General features: G+C 39.1%; 1 protein-coding gene across 1 annotated transcript in view; it reads right to left on the bottom strand.

Annotated features, from left to right (window-relative positions):
• LOC140234401 (uncharacterized) overlaps window positions 1–14027 on the bottom strand; it is a 28107-nt gene that overhangs the window by 3658 nt on the left and 10422 nt on the right. Inside the window, exons 2-12 of the mRNA XM_072314455.1 lie at window positions 11407–11725; window positions 9428–9606; window positions 8711–8818; window positions 7824–7917; window positions 6717–6766; window positions 6054–6135; window positions 5353–5438; window positions 3983–4177; window positions 3463–3558; window positions 1014–1262; window positions 164–249 (exon numbers count right to left, since the gene is read on the bottom strand). Coding sequence (XP_072170556.1) covers window positions 164–249; window positions 1014–1262; window positions 3463–3558; window positions 3983–4177; window positions 5353–5438; window positions 6054–6135; window positions 6717–6766; window positions 7824–7917; window positions 8711–8818; window positions 9428–9606; window positions 11407–11725 — 1544 coding nt within the window. The remainder of the gene's footprint in view (window positions 1–163; window positions 250–1013; window positions 1263–3462; window positions 3559–3982; window positions 4178–5352; window positions 5439–6053; window positions 6136–6716; window positions 6767–7823; window positions 7918–8710; window positions 8819–9427; window positions 9607–11406; window positions 11726–14027) is intronic.

Raw genomic sequence — 14027 nt, forward strand, 5'->3', positions numbered from 1 at the left:
AGTTAGACTTACTGCCCATGACACTGCTCAACTAAAAGAAAAAAAAAAACACAAAGTGAAATCACTCAACTGGTACTGTATCAAGATTTCTTTCAAACCAGCAAGAATGTATTGTACAACGTGTATCACACAAATATTAGATGACAACAATGAGTTATCTCACCCATAGTCAATTTCTCCATCACCGTCTCTGTCTAGAACTTCCACAAGTCTGTTCAGCAAGTATGGCTTCATGTTCAGTCCAGAATTCTGTTGAGAAAGATAGAGAGGAAAAAATGATAGAGTTTCTTAATTTCTTAATGCATGTATCATTAAATTGAGATCCTGTTTTTGTCCATTTTCTCATTCATTGCTGATGTTTTACATCCTTTCAAGTTGAAGTGCATGTCCTCTTTGACTTGTCAGTACCATTGGTAACTGCATTGCATATGATGTCAGTAGTGTTTGATACGGTGGTCTCATTAGGGCTATGGTTGTGCCAGAGCCTACAGCACGAGTAGTGGCATAACACTACCACTGACCCTCTGAGAGTTATTACCTCGTTTGTCAAGTGCATTTTTACTTTATTTCCAGAATTTTTTATGTTACAAAGTCAATTGTATTGTGTGAAGGAGTTTGTCACAGTGAGCTCCTCGAAGATTTTGATGTCAGATCTCACAGATAGGCCCAGGTAAGTTAAAAGTTACAGTTGAATATTGAATGGATACTGACTGACAATATGCATACAACACATTGAACAAGTAAAAGTCATTTACAACTCTGTATTCTATGAGGCGTTAACCAGACATTACAAAATTATTACATGAGTTCCCTTCCATCAATTGACACAGGGCCAAGATAGAAGGAGACAGACTTTTAACCTGTTGAGGACAGTTTGATTTTGCTACAACACGCATTTCTCATAGACACCTGCCCGAGCATACTGGGGACTCGTCCTCAACGGGTTAGGGACACACATGGAGCCAGCAAATGAAATAGAAATGAAAGTAGTGGAAAAGGCAAGATTGCCCCACCTCCAGGCCTTTCTTGAACTCCTCCCGCGTCACCGTCAGACTCTTGTCCTTGTCATACTCCTTGAAGAGGTCCCAGACCCTCAGATGGTTCTCTGTGATGAAGTCCTTCAGGAGTTTCAGTGGGTCAGGGTCCTTCTCCTCGGGCTTCTCAAACTGGCCCACTGCTCTCTTGAAGACCACGTGGAAGCCGGCCCGTGTCTCCCGGAACTCTTCCAGTGCTTTGACAAAGTCTTTGTTCACATTGACTTCCTGTGGGATGGAGTTCAAAGGAAGTATTATTATCATTATTATTATTATTTTTATTTTATTTTTTTTATTTTTTATTTTTTTTTTTTTTTGGGGGGGGGTTATCACAATACGTCTTTTAAAAGAAAAACAAAACAAAACAAACAAAAAAACTTTACAGGTCATTAGTCATTTTACGATCGCATATACTTCACTCGTTAGCTTAATATATATTTTCCTACAAGGAGAGTCTAGAAATTCCATCCAATCAGCAGATATAGGTGTGAACCCTCATTGCAACTTGACTGTGATCTATCTAAACACAAGCTACATTCCTTGACAATACTAGTATGACAATGAATCATTCGCACAAAACATTATAACATCATTATATATGCAGTGTGAAGTCCTCAATTAAGACTTCAGCAGACGTAGAAATGTAGAAGTGTTTCAATGAGTTAATGTAGCAGCAAACACAACAAAACAAACCAAAATTATTGTACAGGTTCTTCCTATCATCTCTTCTCCAAATATTACCATTTAATATGTCTTTGCACAAACCTTGACAGCAAAAATGATGTTTACACATATTTGTATACAAATACCTCATTTATACATAACGTCATAGTTTAAGTTTTCATGTTCACGTTCAGCAAACAAAGAAAAACCTCCTGCATGGGTTCTTTTCATATTTCTTCTCCACATGTTATCAAGTAATAAGCCTATATACACAAATGTTGTATATGCACTGATTAGCCCTATCGCCTCTGTTCTCAAAAAAAAAAAAAAAAGATGAGAAAATGAAAGTGAAATCAACCCCTTTAAAAAAAACTAGAATTATCACTGAAGGTGATTAATACCCCCGCCCCTAGTGTTGCTTTATAGTATGTGATGTCATGAGGGCAATGGCGTTAATACCAAGTTTGTGCGCTTGTCGAATTGGAAACGGAATAATTTCAGTTTACTGTACAATTACAGAGTTGACACCGAGTATAAAACTTACAACAAATGGAAACATGCTTTCCCCCAGCATCACTACACTTAAAGACCATCATACACACCAAATTTGACCTTCATAGCTTGAATGGTTTATTTTGATGCAAAAATGAGTGGTTACCATGGCAACACATTTTCCTTAAACTTACACATTGGTGTCTTGCAAAACTACACTTCTAGATCATGATACATACTAAATTTGACTTTAATTGCTTGAATGATGGAAAAGTTATTCGATCTGCAAGGTTTTGGTCAAATTGTGGTTACCATGGCAACGGTTTGTGTGACAAAACACAAAAATTATGTGTTCCACATCTATACCTCAGGACCATAATGCCCACCAAATTTGGTTTCAATTGCTTGAAGTTCACTCCACAGGATTTAAAAAAAAATGCGGTTACCATGGCAACGCATTGTCCGATACAAATACAAAGGACATTTTGCAAAACCACACTTTAAGAGCATCATACACACCAAATTTCACCTTCATAGATTAAATGGTTCAATTTGATACAAAAGTGAGTGGTTACCATGGCAACTCATTTTTCTTATATTAACACATTGGTGTCTTGCATAACTACACCTCCCTATCATCATACATACTAAATTTGACCTTAATTGCTTGAATGATGTGAAAGTTATTCAATCCACAAGGTTTTGGTAAAATTATGGTTACAATGGCAACGCTTTGTCCGACAAAAACAAAAATTATGTGTTGCACATCTATGCCTCAAGGCCATAATGCCTACCAAATTTGATTTCAATTGCTTCAAAACTGTGGAAGTTGTTCACTCCACAAGATTTCGAAGAAAACATGCGGTTACCATGGCAATGCTTTGTCAAGTACAAACACAAAGAGTGTCTTGCATAACTACACCTATAGATCATCATAGATACCAATTTTGAAATTGATTGCTTAAATACTATGGAAGTTATTCAATCCACAAGGTTTTGGTAAAATTATGGTTACCATGGCAACGCATTGTCCGACAAACACAAAAAACATGTCTTGCACATCTATACCTCAATATCATCATTTACCCTATTAAGTTTCATTTAAATTGCTTCAAAACTGTAGGAGGAGTTCGCGACGCAAGATTTTGCAACAGATCGACCAACCGACCGACCGACCGCCCGCCCGCCCGACCGACCAACATCGCGGTGATTCCTATATACCCCCTTCACACTACGTGTGGCGGGGGTATAAAAAAAAAAGTAAAGCACTGACCGACAGATCAAGCAGCTCCAAGACACTGTTTGTGTTGTTCTTTACGGCTAGCAGCATAGCCATGGCTCCTGCAGCTGTGAGAGGGTTCATGCCAATCTGTAGCAAAAATGAGGAAAGAAGAAAGATTGTTAGGATCATCTGCCATGCCAGGGAGAGATATACAACTCTATGAACACAAGGTCATTACATTCGTGAGGTCACAAACTACAACCAGATTCTTACTCATTCAGTAAGTTCAAACACAAGAGTAAGCACAAATAGGAGTATGATCCCTTCGTTTTATTTCATCACAAATCATGGAAGCATATTCTGGCGTGATTGCACAATTCTTCTCACTTAAGTTTGGAATATATAAATATATATCCAGGAACATTGGTTATCATTTCAATGACACCCTGCAGAGATGGCTAAATCATCAACAAGAGCAGGTGCAGTATGAATGGTGTTTAGGTGTTCAAAGATATGATTTTGCTCATCAACATTTGAACTTTCATTGTGCAAGGATGGAGGTCAGTTATACCTTTAAGACCTTCAAGCTATCGTTGATCTCCAGACCCTTGGAAAGCATGAAAGCGCCCTCGTTGGTGATCCTGTTGTTGCTGAGGTCGAGCCACTGTAACGTGCTGTTGAACTTCAGAGATTCGGCCATGGCTAATGCACCTTCGTTCCCGAATCCATTCCACGATAGATTCAGACGTTTGATGCTTAGGTTCTCCTGCAAGAGTGGCATGAATTATAAACTTATGAAACCAGTAATAGTATGGTTAGGGAGTTTTGCGTGTCCATGGTCGCATGGAGTTCCCGTCAATCAATAATGTAAGCCAGGTGGGAAACCCCAAAGAAGAGAATTGTACTGCACAATTTCCTGAGGCTTCTTTTCTCGTCGTTTGTATGGAGATGCCATACTTATAACACATATTCACGAAGTAAAGTTTCAGCAAATGTCGTGTGAAAACAATATTATATTTTACAATCAGGCAAAAGTTTGAAGCCAGGTTTCGGATACATAAAAAGGGTTTCTTTGACGAATGTTGGCGAGTTATAGCAAACATCTGTACAGAGCAGAGCTTCTCGAAGATTGTGTTTTTCATATCACAGCAAGGTTTTGTGTATAGTACTGATGATACGATAAATACTTAACCATTAATTCGCACACTACATGAGAACTTGACACTGTCCTTGTCAGCAATCATTATTCAGATCGACTTTGACCAGAGAACACAATATATCATCCGTAATCTTTTGGCAACAATAGGGTATATATCATCTGTAATCTTTAGGCAACAATAGGGTTTTTAAGCGTCTGTGTAGCAACAAGGGGGTGATGTTCGTTATTTCGAAAGTTCACTAATCCGAAAATGAAGAAAGTTCGTAAATCCGAATATAAGATTCTTTATCCGAGAATGAAAAAAAAAAAGTTCATTATTTTGAAAGGTTCATTAATCTGAAAACAAAATGAAGGTGCGTACTACCGAAACTTCGGAATTACGATTTTTTCCCCGATTTGGGATTAACTAAGCTTCGGAATAAGAAACTTTATTTCATTTTCTGATTGACGAACCTTCAGAATAACGTCTCTTCGGAATAACGGACCGCAACCCAAACGAAATGCGCAAAAAATAAAGCCCCATTTTCACAGAGCCCTTCAAAGTAGAGTTACCGCGGCAGCGCCAGGGCAATCTTTTATCACCCTTCCTGTTAAAATGGTTGTTGCTCGGACGTTGTCGCGGTAACATTTGCTTTTTGCTTTTGTAATCTCCTACTGGTTTATTGTACGAGGCGACGAATTTTGTTCTCCGGACGTTGTCGCGACGTTGCCGCGGTATTAAATTCTGTTAAAACAGGGCTTCATCCCCTGAACCATTATGAAAGCCGACTAGCCAGACCTACCGCTAACCCTCTGCAGATCGCGATGGCACCCTTCCGTCTGAGATGATTCCAGCTTAAATTCAGGTGTTCTATCGACTCCGTTGCACCTATTGGCAAAAGAATGTAGCAATTTCCATGGATTTGATTTCATCTTGACGTAACGCTCTCTGAAGAAATAATGATGAATGACGATCGTGACTTAATAACGTACTGCAGCAAGTGTCCTGTAGAATTAACATCACATTCTTCACGCGAAAAATGGCTCTCGAGTGTCCATTAAAATATTATGCTGCTAATAACTCGTCAACAAATAAGATTACAACATTGGCACGTAGGAACCTTATTGGTAATATGACAAATTACGCTTAGCAATTAAAGGGGATTATTGATATCATTTATTAATATTAGCTGGATAATTTTCTTTATAACTGAGACCCTATGATGTATTCTGAAATTCTAAAGTTTGCCTAAGTATCATGGGGGGGGGGAGAGATAAGTTCCGTCAAAAAAATAATCATTTTCTTTTTTTTTTCTTTTTGAGGAAGAAGACTGAGATAATATCAGTCTTCGCACGTTTCAGTTTAACTTATTCAAACATCTCTTGCAATTTCTTGTCGTTCCTCAAAAATTGTGGGTCTACAACGGGTAACGTTGTTTCCATTATCCTGAACATGCATTGTCTTGTTGATACACTTGCGAAAGTTACGTCTGGTTGATCTTACCTATCCCATGACCGATGACTTCCCCGCCAATTTCACCTAACTCGTTGTGACTCAGAATCAACTCTTTGATCCTGTAATTATTCTGAAGTATTATAGAACAAAGACAGAAAAGGCAAGATGAATATTGAAAATATACTCATCACTGCAATTCATTTTTTCTTTCTGAAGAATTCTTTATCCATTATCAAGGCTATATAGTAGTGATTCTGAAAGTCGAAGCAATATAAACCTACAGATCATTAATGCACGTAGGTATATACCATTACTGCTTATGAATGGCGTGCAAAATTCATTTTTAGGATGGATAATCTTGTATATCCTTTGAAAGCGAGAACTTTGTGGTTTATTACGTTCAATATCAAATATTTTGCATTACGTTTCATGCAATTTATATCCTTAAATACAATGAATACGAAGAATTTATACTTTTATGAAAGCCGCACTTTAGTGTATTAGAGCCTATTTGGTTCCGTTTGGTCAAGTCATGATTCTACTGACAACCCAAATTATGAGGTCGCTGGAGATATCACTTCTTGCTCGTCTCTTCTTCACCGCAGCAATCCTATATATAGGAAAATCAGATTTCGAAATATTTGTATTGTCATTCATTTTCATTCTCACATCAAGCAATACTCGTTGTTATTAAAATATCATTAGTCTTACCCTGAGCGCTTCTGTAAAATGCTGAGCATCTTTGTCCTTGAAGTCGTTACCTTTGAAATTAAACAAACATCACAAAATGAGCTATAAAGATGAAGAATATCTGATATAAGACGGCTTCGTAGAATGAACAAGTTAGTATTCCCCCGCTGGACTTGAGATTTTTTTTTTTACAGAATTCCGTGAGGTTAGGACCATTATTCATACTGCAATCGAAATTGGGTCCTCTCTCTCCTTTTGTGTGTGCGTGTCTATAACTAATTAGTCCCTGAAGGTAAATGTCACGTGCGCTATAAATTTGTCGAATGATCGATCTGCTTGGGTATGAAATGCCTCGAGTGTGAGTGGAACATGCATGTGACCATGGACGCGTCGAGTATAATAGACGTAATTTGAAAAGGCAATACATTAAACGAAAACCTATCACCAGGTAGTCCAGACGACCTTCACAGTGTGGTTCTAATCGTGTAAGCACGTACAGTCGGGGCTTCATCACATTGGAAATACAATGGAGCAGAAAAATGCTCTCGTCACGTTTGAAATAACATTGATTGCTGCGCGGCAGTCTGAAGTTGGGGGGGGGGGAAGTGGGTGGTGGTATTGCACAAACTGTAGCTCTCCGCCTGCCAATATAACGTTTCTCTTCCTTTTTCGTCTTTCCCCTTCAATTCTCTTCCATCCTTCCCTCCTTTCTCTCTATCAGAGTAGAAATGGGTAGCATTTTATCAAACTAGTAAGTGTCGTAATGCCAATACCTCGCAAAACGATTAAAAAAAATGCAATATAATAATGTAAAGCACTATTATGTTGGAACAATCTAAAAAAAAAATATTCAAAAAAATCTATAGAGATGGAACAATCTAAAGTGATCACAAAATTGAAAAATGAATGTGAAATATGTATGGTTACCTAGGGTGACAAAACGAGAAAGAAAGCTGATGTCTGAACTTATTTTATGCCCGTACTTAAATGCACACAAGGATAGCACGCTTATAGTTTCAAAGGTAATGGATGCAGATTGGATGCACGACTGTATCGGACGATTGCTATCATTTATCGTATCAAATCTATAAACCTTTGTCGCAATAAAACGTACTCCTGAGTACTCACCCGACAGGTTTACTCTCCTGAGGTTGGTATTGTCTAGGAGCATCTCTCCTATGGCCTTGGCTCCTTTTGTTCCAATTTTGTTCTCGGCAAGATTCTGAAAATCAAAGCGGAATCCAAGTAAAAACAAAACAAAACAAAACAAAATGAAAACACCATCATTAAGACCTACAAGCTTTCCGATCTCGCCCATGTGGAGAAAGTAAAAATCAACTACAATGAAAGGCACATATCCTCCTTTTTTGTCTTCACTTAAAACGAAATCCGCGAATGTTGAATACTAAGTACATGACGCACAATATTGACTTTTAGTGTTTCGCTATTAAAAACGCAATTCATTATCGTTTGGAGACGCGCTGTTTATAAGCCAGTTCGGAGTTAGCTCATGGGCACATTGGTCCGAATGACCTTTCTTTTTTCTCAGTCGGTTAGGGGCACTTCATTCGTTTTGAGAGCGACATAATGCATAAGCTTTACGTAACAATTTATGGAATTCATTGATCCTGTTCAAACAAAGAATGAACTTGTATACACCAGATGACCAGAATGATCCGTCAAGTAGCACATGGGAAAGCATCCATTTCATTATTTTGCGTTGAATGTATTAACAACCTCTTTCTATTGATATTGCCAAATACCACTTTTGCTGTCAGGTGGATGTGCTGGCAAGCGGCATTTATAAGGATTACATGAATAATCATTACATCACAGATGCTTATCCGAGTGAATTTAAAAACCAACATGCATGTTGGTCCGAATGACCTTGTTTCTGCTCATGCGCAAAGTGGAACTCCGAACTGGCTTATTATACTCGTATTTCTTTATGCAGCGCGGTCTGATAATAGTAGAAAACTCTAGGAGAAGAAAAAGCTGATGCAAATTATACTTACGAGGTCGTTGATATAGCAGTTTTCCTTCAACATATCGGCAATGTAGACTCCGCCATCCCCTTCGATCCAGTTGTCTTCAAGATCCAAAGTTAATACTGTCGTGTTCGTCTGCAAAAGCAAGAAGAACATTATGATATTAAACTCGTCACTGACAAGATGACGAGATGTCGTGAGCAATACTGTCGCAGCGTTGATGTCTGACGGGATCTTGTGCTCAATAACGCGAATCGTTGGATTTGCGCACTGTTTTCTTTTTCTCTTTCTTTCCCCTCCCCCCATCCCATCCCCAGCAATTGACTTTGAAGGCAACGTTATAATGCTTCATGTCGACATTTGACAACAGCAGATCAAAACAAAAAGTGCATGCCTTAGTATTTAATGGGAGGAATAGAATAGGATATCTGGTTTGGTTGCCATAAATTCGTAGGTCTTCGTAACTTCTTGATTTGCACTTATCCTTCATAACATCCATTTCGACGTGTTGAAATGAATGGTGATAAGATACTTTAGGATGAAGCATGTCCCAAAGATTGTCAGCGAGGTGGGTGGGACAATTCTGAGAAAGTAAAAAAGAAAAAGAAAAAATTGTTTTTTGACGGCGAAAAAAAAAATAATGAGACGCTGAAAGTGTGCAGTCTATTCAGAGGCAATCACATTAACCCAGATAATGTTGATGCTAGCGAAAGAAGACAATAACGGCAACGCGGCTCCAATTACCACGAGTGCTACAGCGATGGCTTTAGCCCCCTGCGGACCCAGACCGTGGTGTTTCATGGAGATCCTTGGTGACGTCATGTGGCGTAAGAAGTGTGATGCTGGCACCACGCCGATATCCCGGCATGCTTGGACGTATGTTTTCCGGCCCGTCGGGTCGTACTCTTCCGTCGCATCTTTCTCTGAATGAGATAAGATCGGATAAACAAAATATATCCTCGTAAGCAATGTTCATCAGCGTTTGACAGGTGCACGAACTATGTGATTTGATAATATATGCACTTTACGAACGTATGCGTATGTGATACTAGCATCACGCAATATGTATTTTGTCAGCTACATCCATTCCTTCTGCACTTATTTCTTGGTCATTATTAATCAATGCATTTATCTACCCATTCATTAATCAACAAAAATACTGATGTTAGCCCAAATATATCCACTATTTTCTCTTTCCAGTAGACACAAAGTGCCTGACAAAAAAACAACAACAACAACAAAACCTTGAGAAAACCGATCTTTACCTCCTGACATGTAAATCAATCGGGACAATTTAATGATTGACGCGACATGAACTAATTTTGACTACAGCTTTGAAGCCGTTATTTCCATAATTATCTTCACCACAAACTGACAGGGGGGGGGGGGGGAGGGGACAAAACTTCACTTCACATCATATCTAATCTCAGGTGAAGTATCTTCTAGCTTAGCCATGCATATTCAAAGGGTGAATATCACATACATAGGAATCTTATCACATTTCTTCAGATTCTCAAATATTGTCATGGGTATATAATATGTTTTAGAAGTGCAATGTGGCGTGTGAGTTTCAAGGCTGATTGAGAGAACGAGTGGGCCATTAAGACCACTGAAGACGAGATTTATATAATAATACTGATAATAATTATACTGAACAACCACACGCTGCATTGATCGTATCACATCCATAATGATAACCTGTAATAACACATACACACATACATGCTCGTAGGTTTTTTTCCTGCCGTTGCTAGACTGAGGCGGGTAAGACTCTTTCCTTGGTTACTATGTTTACGACCTTCATGGTTCAAATTGTATTGTATGTAATGAGCGATAAATTAGGGATTGAGCAGTCATTCCAATGACCTTTGGACTGATTAGCTGCTTGACGATTCGTTATCTGTTTGTCTGCGCTTGGATGGGAATGCTAGATATTTTACGGCACACTGATCGCGTTCTGTGACGATTAGAAGAACGGTGTCTTCCATAATATACCATACAACATTATCATGGTATAACAATATGATAACAGTGGATATTCTGAATGTACTGAAGATTATTTCTCGTCATTATCATAATGTATCAGCGTTTTAAATTGTAGTAGATATCAAAGACCTATTCAAAAATTGGTATACTCCTACGAAAGTATAAAGAATACAACTCAAGGTATCGTGTAATGATGTCAAAATGAACCCGAAGGAGTGGATGAATTGACTCTGATCCTTCGCGTTCTAATCATTAAATAACTTGCAAAAAAAGAAGAAGAAGAAGAAGAAGAGTGTTTTGTTTGTAAGCAGGGTTTGTGTGGGACAATATTGGCTCCTTCTTCGTAAGTATACATACAGTGAATTGATTGAAATGAAATAAACTAAAAGCAAAAGGAGCAAAGTAACTCGCCCAGCGTTAAATTATCAGGCTAAAACGAAATTGAATCAAATAAAAACAGAGTAAAATTCAACTGAATAAAATGAAATATAAACGAAAATTTTCGAATCGACTCAAGTTATATAGATAAAATATAGAATTGTACTTGATTAACAGAATAATGCACATGGATTACGGTAAAGTATATATCCCCGTTTACGGACTGACCAACATTTTCTTTACAAGAAATAAAGACAAAACTTGAAGAAAGTATAAACGCTTTACAGATTTCCGGACGGTTCTGTTGTTTCAAAGATTTTTTCAAAGTGTAAAATGACTGTCTGGCCTGAAATACTTACCGTCGATCTCCAGATCGGTGTCCCAGCCGCTATCGCTCTGATCAGAATCGTCATCGCGGCCCTGTTTGTTGCTCCTGCTGACACTGCTATTTGCGACGGACGAGCTGTCTGCCGTCGAACCGACACCAGATTCGTCCCCGCCACCGCCGCCCATCTCTTTCGATCGACGTCGGTCCATGGTCAAATGAGCCGTGGCCAGAACCGGTGCCCCACCAGACCCTTTGCGGACGCTGACCTGCTCGCCCACGGTGTCGGGTCGCCCGTTTCCCTCGCCGACGTCATCCGCGTGTTTGTCACCGTTCATAGAGTCATCGTGATCCTGTATACATGCAAGGAATTGGAGAGACATGAATTGCAGACTCGTGGATTGATACAAAGTAATGAGGGCCCGGAGTCTTTGGCTGCGTTAGCTAAATACTTCTTTATTTCCTTCCTTCACAAAAACTGGTCCACAAAAATTGTATATTCCTTTCTATAAAAGCTTGCACAGATGAGAAAAATCTAGGATTCGTAGCGTTGCGTTTAAGCATGAGATATCTTTGGCATTGAAATATTTCGAAAATCTAGGTTGAGATCAAATCTGTCTGCGGCACTTAACTGAACTCCAATGTTTCAGAGATGTTTTTCAATCCCTTTCCCCCATCCCTCCACACCCCCCCCCCCCAAAAAAATGGAATTATGATGAGAACGTTTTCTTTCCCTTAGAGAGAGCGAAGGAAAGAGAAAGACAGACAGACAGCCAGACGGAGGGTGAGAAAGAGTGAAAGAGAAAGATTGGAAACTAACTATATCTTTCAATTATGATAATGATATGATAATGATGATATCAATCCATAACTATATAGGACAGTGTCTGAAAAATATCATGCGGTCTGCAGTAATGTCGTGACATCCACGTTGGTATTATGTCTCAATCCATTAGCCTAACGAGAATACTTCAACAGACAATATGTATAGAGCAGCTTGAGTTTGATAAGGCCACCCTTGGTCTCGCGTGCGGAAGACCTGTGCATATTGTATGAAGCAAATTTCCAGCGATGTTGACAGGCAAATATTTCTACACTTTCTCACCGCTGTTTGATGCATTTGAAGCACTGCTGTGCGTTAATAAAGAACGATTTATTTCATCAAGTGCCACCCTTTCCAAATCATTAATCGTAGCCGTCACGAGATTCCCTTTTAATTTGTCACACCACTATAGCGGATGCTAACGTACTTCCACAGCATGCAATTTTGTACCTTCGTGGATTATCTATAGATATCACATGCATCGCCGGGGGTTGGCATGTTCATGGCTGTTTGTTTTTGTCCCCATCAGGATCCATTGTCAAGGTTGCTGGTTTTTAACAGGATTTGATTGCTATACGAAACCACGGATGCGCTAATTACGTACGGCTGCTCTCTGCAAGAGGAGCTAATCGTCAAAATACACTTATCTTAATTACGAGAGATATCATATGAAAGCACAAGATTTGCGACATCTCTTCTGTTCATCTTTCTAGCGACATTTCCGTTGAATAAGACGCCAACGCGTGTTCGGAAAGCCATAAAATAATTGATTTTGGTTTTTCGGTTGATAGTCCTTGTGTTTCTCTTCGCAAGGTTCTACTGAGCATGAAATCATCTCGAGTTCCTCGAGGGCCACTCGAATAACGATTTTTCGTTCATTGGTTGCCTAGCAACACTATATACTCTTGTGCAAAGGCGGTCTTGTTTTGATAGCGTTTTACTTGGGCATCTTGATTCCAATGACTTAAGTCTGATTGCACGTACAATATTGTCTGTAACTGATAATACTCATGAACCATCGTCTTGTCGACAGCACAGTAGTGGCGGGCGCTGCCTGTACGATTGTCTTCGGTATCCCCGGCTTAGGCCTATGATTATTGAGTCAAGTGATTAAAAAAAAAATGTCACAATTTGTGGTGAAATCGAATTGTCGCACAATCCATACGAGGTAGTAAGACCCCAAAGCCAATTACATTATTTTGTGAAGTCATCTAATTCATTCTTGGTCAGTCCGTTGTACAACAAGCAGTTATATTTTGTAAAGCTAACTGTAAAATTGACGGCACGTTGTATCTCGTGTTCTCTGCGCGGTTACAGCCGAACATTATGTATGCCCGAGGATACGCTTTGACAACTTGCAACATAAACACAATGAAAAGAAGACAATGATGCATGACTGATCAATACATTCCAACAATATGTTATGAAAACATGCTATTCATTTTCTCACTGACATATTGACAAAACACCTTTGTACATGGGCCTACCTGTATCACAATGCAGCATCATGGCCGTAGGGTCCCATTGCACAATACTTTTACTGTTCGTATGATAGGATACGGGAACAATACTAAATCATACACGTCTTTTCGACGGTCTGGTTGCGCTTAACGAATCTGCTGTTGTTCTGTCGCCTCAAATACATAAACTCATCTTGGGAAAAAACAGCAATAACAATACTAGTTCTCCAAAATCAAGTCACGTGTCTCGTATTTGGCGTGATTCCCTGAGAAACAACCTCAGTACACGATCTCACAAAATATGTAGCAAGCACTTATCATCTTCAGAAATCACCTCGGCGCGCCTTTCTGCTCCCGGTAAACAAATTCCAA

The sequence above is a fragment of the Diadema setosum genome, chromosome 1, assembly GCF_964275005.1.
Source record: "Diadema setosum chromosome 1, eeDiaSeto1, whole genome shotgun sequence".
Taxonomy (NCBI): Eukaryota; Metazoa; Echinodermata; class Echinoidea; order Diadematoida; family Diadematidae; genus Diadema; species Diadema setosum.